Source organism: Lepidochelys kempii, chromosome 6, assembly GCF_965140285.1.
Source record: "Lepidochelys kempii isolate rLepKem1 chromosome 6, rLepKem1.hap1, whole genome shotgun sequence".
NCBI lineage: Eukaryota > Metazoa > Chordata > Testudines > Cheloniidae > Lepidochelys > Lepidochelys kempii.
The window spans coordinates 78,361,229-78,371,240 of record NC_136385.1 but is presented as its reverse complement, the minus strand read 5'-3'; the positions used below and the strand labels follow the sequence as shown (position 1 = coordinate 78,371,240).

The following is a 10,012-nucleotide window of genomic DNA, read 5'->3' as shown; positions in this document are numbered from 1 at the left end:
CCAGAAGAAGATGGTGCTAATAATTTAGATATTAGTTCAAGGTGAGCATTACGGCCCCTATAGAAAAAAATGACTAGGCTTTATTATTCTAACGCGTGTGTGTGCGCACATGCAAGGATAAACAATGTGCGAAATAGCCATTGCGTAATAAGAAAACAACAACAACCCGAGCATGCCATAGCATCAGGTTCTTAGGACAGCTGATTTTGCTGTTTTTAAAGAGCAGAAATCGTAAGCTTACATATAAATGACTGGGAAAACGTGACACTTATTTGGTCATGTTTCACTGTCTTTTTAGCTTCCCACCGATTGCTTATGCACAATGCTGTATAGGTAGGTATAGGCACACAGACGCAGGGTATGACTGTAGAGGGAGTGTATGTGTATAATTACATTTAATATCAAGAAGCTAGGTGGCAAGTTTTAGCAATTCCCTGAATGACAGCTCGACTACAGTAGTAACCACATGCTCACTGGCACAGGTATTATCTCGGTATTCTGTAACATCTTGGGTTTAACTTTTCTATAGCAGGGGGGGACAAAATGTTACCTGCCCTTCTTCTCTCTGTGCCATCGTTAACCCAGGACGACAAGATCACTTTTTTGATGTTTGCATTTCTCCGCGAGTGCAGGAAAATCGACACAAACTAAATCGCAGCAGCTACACCGGTATATTTATCCTTGTGATCAACGTTTCCCCCTTTTTAGATCTGCAGTTTTTGTAGTTGTTTTTTTTTTTAAATAGCAGTTTCCTAAACAGTTTATATTATAATCCCTTGAGGCCAAGAGGAAGGCGTGGGGAGAAACAGAGAGTGTCCTTTCTTATATATATATACACACACATATATATTTAAACATTGAGCCCTGACAGGAAATCTCCCTGGTACTGGCAAGCTTTGCTTGAGAAGTCTGTGCTGCGGAGCGGAGGCGCTCTGTTCAGTTGGCCAGCAGGGGGCGCTCTGATGTTGTGTCTGGGCTAAAGGAGCGGTAACCACAAGGCTTGTTTCATTGCGCTGGAACAATAACAAAAAAGGCAAAATAAGCTGCAGTTTCCAAACCCTAAACAGCTCCTCTCCTTGGGTTTCACTTCTTGTAACTCAGCCTTGTCTGACTTCACTGTCCTTAGGTACCCGCCAAGTATTGATCACACCCTTGCGTGAGGGTATTTACACCTTAGCCCGGCTCGCTGCAGTCTCTCGCCCTGCGCACTATACATTATGCAACTGCAACTTATTAAATACAACGATGAATTGTCAACATTTTTTTCGCCTGTTAGTTCCGCTGATCGGGGCAGGATTTATTTTCAGATCTCAGGTCCCGGAGCTATAGTGCGTGGTTTCTTTTCCTTAAATAAAATTGGTCAAATGTTGACAACCTTTAAGCCAATCTAACACTCAAGACTACTGATGGGAAACTAATGAGAAAATATCAGATCGTCCGGCCTGAGGGCTCCTAATTAAATCTTAGCTGATTGAAAAATAAAAGCGGGGTTTGAGGAGAGGAGGAGGAGGAGGAGGAAGGAAGAAGCTCCAGGCTGAACTTTACCTCTAGTTTTACGTTATATCGCCCCCTCCCCCCCAATTCCTCCTGCTCCCCCCTCTCTTTTAAAAGCCTAACGTTATTTCTTTGGCTATTTTAAGCGATCCACTCAGGACTCTCACTCCTTGCCCGGTAAATATTAAGGCCTTTAAGCAACGTGATTTAACTAATTAGAAAATTTACATCATTAAGTCTCAGGGAGAGAAAAAAGGAGAAACAAATCTGTCAGTCATTTTAAAAGAGACAGGCCCTATTGAAGTGTGAAGAAATCGGCTCTAATTCAAAAAGGCAATCGGGCAGAAAAAGCCCTCAACATTAGCCTGCTACTTATTAATCAGAAAGGGCTCCCCTCCTCCTCCTTCCCTGTAAGGGTAAAGCAGCCGCACATCATTAGTTTCACCCAACGCCAAAGCTGCGTTCCATTCAGGTTTTGCCACTCGTCCTTGTCCCATAGTAATTGTGGGTGTTTATCCACTCGGGGCTCATAGATCTGAAAATGTTTCCGTGGTGGGGACCCGGATCCGCAGGAAAAGGCCAGCGGCATAGATTCCATCACCCCCCCCCCTTCCTCTCAGACAAATCCAACTGTACAACAAAGTAAGATCCTAGTTTGAAACCTGGTTGGGTGAGAACTAGATAATGCCTTTGTTTTCTCCCTCACGCTGAATTTATAACCCAGACACTCGAGACCAAGTGGCAACCCCAGCCCCTTTTCTAGGAGTGAATGTTTGTAACGCCAGGAACTTGGCTCAATAAACAACGTAAAACGTCACTGAAACTCAGAGCCCCCATTATTAATTTAGGGTTCTTGATTAAGTGATTTGGGACACTGATTATCTGAGGAATGTATGTGATGGCCAGGGGAGTTGTTTGCTTCCGGTATATGGAGCACAATGTGGGGATTTCTACACAATAGCAACTTGGTAAATATTAGGAATGCAGTAGTTTTATTTGGAATATAGAAAGAGTTTCAATTTTCTCTCTAGCCGTTCCCCTTGCAATTATTTAGCTAGCTCGACTATATTAGACATAAGAAATGCATACCACTCAGGACGCTGGCTCTTTTCTGATCTCGAACTGGCATGCACCGTAGCAAAGAAGTTTGCACTATTTCTTCTAGGAGCTAATTTAAGAAATGTTAAACACCTTTGGGGCAACTCTAGACAATAAAGGGCTATTTGTGAGCTCAGGGCCTGTAAATGAGATCGGAATCCGGCGCCTAAACTGGATTTTATCACAAGAAATTTGGCAATATTTGTTTTAAAAGGTCTGCAAAAGATACGCAAAATAGCCTCTTCCAGACTTGCATTTACTTTCAAATGTTAACTTTGAGGCGTGTTTACAAGTTGGTTTAGAAATGTAAGTTCATTACTACGTACATAATAATTAGCAGGCTGTGTGGTTAAAGATATATCACTGTATATAGTAAACACTGTATAGTAATTTAACATACATTACATATACACACATAGTAGTGCAGTCTCCGACTAGGATATTACACACACACACACAGCAAATGCGTGTTCAGCTCGACACCATCAGTGTTGTGCAGGGGATGGGAAAGAGGACGCAAAACACGTGCTGCGAAGTGCAACAATGTTCTAGTTTTCATCCAAATAAACTAAGTAACCCTTTTGGTGCCCTTTGGGAATATTTTAAGCAAACAGGATGCTCTCACTTTCGCAGGACGATGTGAGACACAGGACAAGATGGAAAGGAGAGAGCGTCATGAAGTGGTACTGTCCCTAACCGTTTTTTCCTTCCCATCAGTTTGCCTTCTTGTTATTTAAAATGATCGACTTTCTGATGCAGGCCCTTTGGAGAGAAGAAAAAAAAAACCCAACCCCTCAACCTGTCTGCTGGCGGTGCTCGGAAGCTTAGCGGCTTCGTAATAAAATTTACGGCGCCTTTAACAACTCACAAGTAAAAACATTAAAATTCGCGTTAATTGAGAAAATATTGATATTTAACTCTCGAAAGAGCGAAATCGCAATGGAACTGCAAACTTTCAGCAGTATAACAGCGCCTGGCGGGGACAACATTCGGTCTTTAGCAGAGCTACTTTGGGAAGTGATTAAAAACAAAGAAAACCTGACAACTGCAGTTTTGAAAGGAAAATGATTTGCACCCTCTTCCCTCCCCGTCGCTGCAAACGCTCACGCTCCATTTTCAGAAGGCTCAGCACAAGTGTAAGGGACAAGAACCTGGACCCCAGCAGAGAAGCAGCAGTTCATAGTCAAACTAATGATATACTTTGCCAGGGAAAGACTGATGCCAACAGATTTGAAGGGAACATTTTCACAGGCAAAATTGTAGCCTCCTTTTAAATGGAATAGATCTAATATTATTTCCCTACTTTCAGCTGTCTGTTTAAAAAAAAATCCATTGGTAAAGAGAAAGGAAGGGGGAAATCCCGCCCTGGCTTTCTATCTTATTTCTGTATCTGTTTTTGGTATTATAGAAGAGTAAAGAAGTTTTTGTTTGGTGGTTTTTCATTGATCAGTCACTCTGAGCTAATGTAATTATCCTCATCAATAGAAGGCTGCAGAGAGAATCATTATGTGGGTGACAGTGATAAATGATCACCCAAGAGCTGCCTTTTCTCTTGGGCACCCCCACATCTGACCCTCCCACATACACAAGGTAGCCATAGAAACACCTTGAGGTCCTCAAACATTGCTGCAAATGGGAACAGAGAAAGAAACCCGACTTCACACACTTTCCTCCCCCCTAAAACCTCCTTCTGAAAATGCCACTCGGCCTCGCTAACTCTCTGTATTTGGCCTATGTGCGGCCGCACGGACTAGCCCATTCCTCATATTCCGGTGGGTTTCTCTAGAGGAGTTAAATACAAGATACATACGGCGGCGGTACGGTGCGAATATGTCGCTGCTTCTCGAAGTAATTGCGTGTAATGCAAAACCCATTCGTTTGAGAGTCTTTCTTTTAAGTTGAGCAGCTACACCACAGAGTGGCTCGCATCCAGCAAATAATTCAGCCGGGGGGAGGGGAGGATATATTTGGAAAGTGCCCAAACCCGAATTATTATTATTATTAATACTAATTATTAGTAGCAGCAATATTACTATAAGGTCTGTTCTGCGTTTCTTTCTAGCGCTTTCCCCATCCGCAGCCCGTTTTATTTCAGCCAAGTAACCACCGAGAGCAGTAATTGATTCATAATGATCCACAAATCGATGCGTTAGAAGGGGCGAGGGTGTTTATTCTACTCCTAAAGCTGCAAGTAAAGTAGCTTTGACACTGGGTGAGGATGGAGGGGCGGAGTTGTTTGGCGGTGCTGGGTCATCCATCATCACTGTCGCAGAGGGGCAAACTCCCTTCTGTCTCTTTCTCTCCACCAAAACGATTAATATTAAAATCGGCCTTGCCCAACAGTCTCTATTCTCAGCACAGCCCCCTGCCCCACCCCAAGGACAAAGATGCCGGGTTTCCCCAGCCCGATCGGAATTCCACCTCCACAGCAGCTTGCTCAGCTATACTGTGGAGCTGTGCGGTTTCCCCCTCTCCCCCGAAGGCGTGTTAAAAAAAAGTGTTTAAAAACAACATTTGCTATTGATTCCAACCAGGATCGTAATTGTGAAGAGTTGCGAGGCGGAGATATCACCGCAAAATCGCGTGAAATCCTTCCCTTCCAAGCCAAACACACGCTTCCTGCAGGGACCCGCCTGTAAACCACAGGATCTGGGGATTTGTCCTCTGGATCCACTGGATTGCCTCTCAAAATGAAAGGTGAAGTTAAGCAAATGTTTACGGGATCCTCCCACTTCTAAAGACAATGCAGTGAGGGCCCTCATTCGTCCTGTCAAATGCTTGGGGTGCACGGCTGATCTGTAACCTGTACAGGAACACTCACTGGATCCTTTGAAAAAAACAGGTTCCATCTTGTGACAGCTGCTAGATTAATTTGCCACATTTCCCCCACCCGTGCAAATCAGCTCTGGGCCAGACATATATAAAGCATTTCCACTAACATTTCCTCCTTGTAAGTCAGGACAGGACTCTGCCGAAAGGCGGCACGGACACAGACATCGTTTCCCACTTCTCCTTTTGCAGTGCACAGTCTGAAAAGCCCTAATTTGGGGTGACTGCAGCCCTCTCCCCAGAATCTCTTAGCGAAGTGGAAATTTACATGCCAAGTTTCCACACACATATATAGCAAAACAAGAGGTGTTTTTCTATTACCCTTCGTTTCTCAGAACATAAGCAATTTTATTCATACTACAGTATTTCCTTTCACACTATACCGCTGTCAAAACACTATTCCCGGTTGTTGTTGTTTTTTTTTTTTTACTTTTGACAGCTGAGCATTTCTTAAATACACCCAAATCGGAACCCTCCATACTAAATAGCAAACCTCAGATTGGAGCAATCTGTTTACATTGGATTCCAGCAACACAGCTCCCGCAGATTACAGCCCAGTGAGAAAATATACCAGTATTACAAATATTTAACTCATTACAAAAATAACAATCTACTAGGGAAAAGAACCAGCTCGTTGATCTTTATATATATATAGTCCTCCTCAAATCGGAGCGGGAAATGACAGCAAATCGGATACAATAAGTAGCTTTTGTGATGCAAAGACAACTCCTCTTTGATTCTTATTCTTGTTATTTCTCTCATCAAAATAATCAAAGACTTTGAAATCGGGAGGACAGGATGTGCATTTCATACAGGAATTAAGGATCGGGGCGTTTTTAATCAGGACAGAAAGAATGAAAGCCAAATGTGGAATCTCCCATCCTCTAAATTTCAGGGAATGCCTTAAAAGACGGCTACAAAGCAGGACCCGATTGCTAAATTAATCCTCCCGCCCATTCCACTTGCCTCCTTCCTTCCTTTGCCAGCAGCGTGGGTCCATTTACTCAGTTCAGAAATTAAATATTAACTGGGAAGCTAAGACTTTTTCAACATTCCAAAGATTAAAAGTTGTCAGTCAGTTTTTAATAATAAACCAGTAACAGTTGTTTCCTAGAAAGTAAAGATAATTAAGGTATTTTTATTCTCCAAAATAGCAATCAATAAGAAACTCAAATCTTTCCCCTCTTCTTGAGACCCGATTCTGTTACCACTGAAGTAATGAGAAAACTCCCTCACTGCAGAGGAGGAAGGTCCAATTTCTTGCTGTAATGGCTTAGAGTTAGAACATAGGATACTTTCCTTTCATTTAGTTATTTCAGAGCCCAAGAAGTCTGTATTATTTTGGTTAAAACAAATTCTCCTCCCCTCAGTGGCCCTAGATCATCTAATTGCATTTCAAAAGTTAAATTTACATTTTCCCAATTCATCCACCTGATCATTTTTGCTTTTGTGACATAAAGTAATAAAACAGTTTCTAGGGCCCGATTCTGCACTCCTTATGGAAGCAAAGCTCCCATTAAAGTCAAAGATGGGTTTGATTGCTTAAAACTTCTCAATCCAGCCTTGTGTTACAAATATTCTTTAATTATTCCTGCTTTAAACACACTGTAGTTATAGGGTGTGTGTGTGTACATACAGCTATTCTAAAGCCATACCTCTCTCTCTCTCTCTCTATATATATATATATATCAATACAGCTACAAAAAGTATAATCTGATGAGACTACATTTGGATTTTGTGACCTGGTGTCTGTTCAGTAGAAATGTACAAATTCAGATGTTGTCTCATCAGACTATGCTATGTCTGCTGTGGTGTCTGGTCTCTGATTTTAGCAGCCATTCTTCAGACTCATTAGTAAGAAATCCATCTTAGACATTTTTGCTCAACAAATGCCATCTTTCCCAATCATGATTAAAAACTCAAAAGCCTAACAAAAAATCAAAAATGAAATATTTATTACCGCATTTTGTGACTTAACACCGTCTTTTTAAACATAACGTCACAGTCCTCATACAAGTATTTTAATGTAAATTTTGACAAAGCTTAAAGGTAACAGCATTTTCTTCTAGTGAGGAACACGTGCTGAGAAAGGAAGAATTCATGGACATACAATACCAATTCCACAGCAGATCTGATACTAGCAAAACATTCTTTTTTTTTTCTTTTTCAATTGAGGTAAACACATAGAATATCTAACATGAAACAATTAATAGACCGAACTCTGTACGAAGTTTGTTACAGTATTCTCTTGCTTTTTTCCCAAGCTTTGAGTTCATGATAAAGTTCTAGGTTTGGTGCAAAGACCATTAGTAACTTCTTTCATTGAGGAAAGCTGCCCAACTTTTAGTTTTGTTTTGTCCAAAGCCAAGGCTCAGAACTACTGGAAGAAGCTCCTGCTTTGTCTTTTAAATCTTCACCTGCAAGCTCTTTGAAGAAGAGTCCACAAAATGGGTTTATGAAGCACAAACTATAAAGATCTGTTTGAAACTAAAGGACACATTTATGAAGGAACAAAACCAGGGGATGGCAAGGCCTTCTTGGAACTGTCTTCTGAGTGATGAGAGACCCAGCAAGATTTTTCATCTTCAACTCCAGGGTAATTCTTTTCTGACTGGCCAAAACGGGTCTGAAATATACTGTAGTCTTTCATGGATAGTGACTTCACTGCTGAACCAAAACAGTCATTCTTTTGGGAACAACACACATAGTGTGGAAAACAAGGAATTTTTTTTCTTCTAAAACTATTTGAGGCAACATAACGGAGTGATCAACAGAAATGTACAAGTTAACTTAGTTCCTATGTTTATACTACAGTAGTTATAACTCTTGGAGTCTTTTTTGTTTGTTTTTTGTTTTTTTTCCCTCAGAGGATCTTTACATGGACATAATTGTTTCAGTGAGCCCATGATTTCACATTTCTGTTCTTTTCTCATTGGTCCTCTGTTGTTGATGAAAAATGACAAAAGTAAAAAATAATCACAGCTGTCTGGAATTTCGTTTTAAGTGTCAATATCTGGTCAAAGTTCAAAAGTCTTCAAATAGATTTGATATTTTGTTTGTTTTTTTCCCTTGAGTTCCCTTATACTATTGGGCATGAATGTCCATAACCTGTCCACCAACACTGGGGTCTACAGAATTTAACATTGTGGGGCTCTGTGCTGACATGGTCATTCCAGGGTGGGTAGGGGGTCCGCCGTGCATCATCATGGCTGGGTGATGGGGGTGACTTGACAAATATGAATGGATTTGGGGTCCATGTCTTAACTGAGTAGGGTGTGGGGTCATCTGGGGAGGAGTGTAACTTGGCTGTGCCATACTCATACCCATAGGACCACCCTGAGAGACGCAGTCCCCTGGCATGCCTTGCAAACCTAGACAAAGAGGGTAAAAGAAAATCAGTTTAGGTTCCTAAACATTTTTACAATTTACCCATCTAAAACGAACAAGAAAAACAACAGACACTGAAAATCTTCCATCTAAATTTAGCTGCAGATTCTTGCCAATGTTTGCAGACATTCAAATTCTAGTTTGAATTTAATTTGATCATTCAGCAGGATAATGCACATAACAGAACTAAATATTGAGCACAACTGAGTGTCACAAAATGTAAGCGTACTTTAAAAAGCCTAGTGGGTGAATTTCTATGATAAATTCCAGGAGGATGCATACTGTTAAGTAAACACATGTCAATTGAATATCAATATCTGATTTGTTTGGGTTTGGTATTTTAAAAATATAAAGGCTATCGCCTGTCCTGGTTCTGCACAAGGAGTATTAATGCAAGTTCCGCACACAGATCAATGGACCCAACTGCATAAATGAACAAAACAGAAACCAACAAAAGGCTCAACTTTGAAAGGTGCTGAGTGACTCCTGAGATATGCCGAGTGCCTTCAACACTCAGTGAAGTCAATGGAGATGAAGCTACTCGGTACCTCAAAGTCTTAGGCCTAAAAGTACATGTCATATTGTTCCACTAGAACAAGTCTTAAAATCCTAGTATATCATTATAAGCCATATCCTGCTGCCGTATCTCAAGATCCACAGAAAGCAGTGGGGCTACTCACCTGAGTAAGGCAAACAGGAGTTGGCTCTGCAGCTGCAATTTTTCAAGGAGTACTGTTACACAGAGAGTTATGGACAGTGGGCCCTTTCATCTATTCCTGCAGAGAATATTTACTAAGAGAGCTCCACACTGCTCACCGTAAAGAGGGTCCAAAACATCATCTCCACCAGAAGGTGGAGTTATACAGTCACCCAAGAGGGCAAGGAGTGCGGTCCTATAACTTCATGCTTCCCTGCTCTGACATCCATGTCTGTAATCCCCAGGGACTAGCCCTTGTGCATTGCTCCCCAACCCTACTCCCCATGGCAATACAATTCACTCATGAGTGGGCCACTGGTGAGCTACTGGCAGAGAGCAATTAAACTAGAAATGACATGGATTTCCCAGAGAATAATACCAAATATAGTGGCTGCTTCTCGGACCCCCCTAGGCACACATCTCCCACTCATGCAGGTGCTGCAGGAGTGACAATGTTGCATTGGTTCAGTGCCCTCCATTCTCTCTGGTATTTCCATTTAATAATTC

General features: G+C 41.6%; 1 protein-coding gene across 3 annotated transcripts in view; it reads right to left on the bottom strand.

Moving 5' to 3' along the window:
• Positions 1-5,771: 5,771 nt before the first annotated feature.
• Positions 5,772-10,012, bottom strand: part of MEIS2 (Meis homeobox 2) — a 187,089-nt gene continuing 182,848 nt past the window's right edge. For 2 of the 3 annotated variants that reach the window (XM_073348866.2, XM_073348867.1), the window contains exon 13: positions 8,704-8,792. Coding sequence is in view for 1 of the 3 variants with exons in the window: in XM_073348868.2 (XP_073204969.1) it covers positions 8,506-8,792 (287 nt within the window). In the remaining 2 variants the exon portion in view is untranslated. Of the gene's footprint in view, positions 8,793-10,012 lie in introns of all 3 variants that reach the window. The other variant, XM_073348868.2, reaches the window with a different exon arrangement.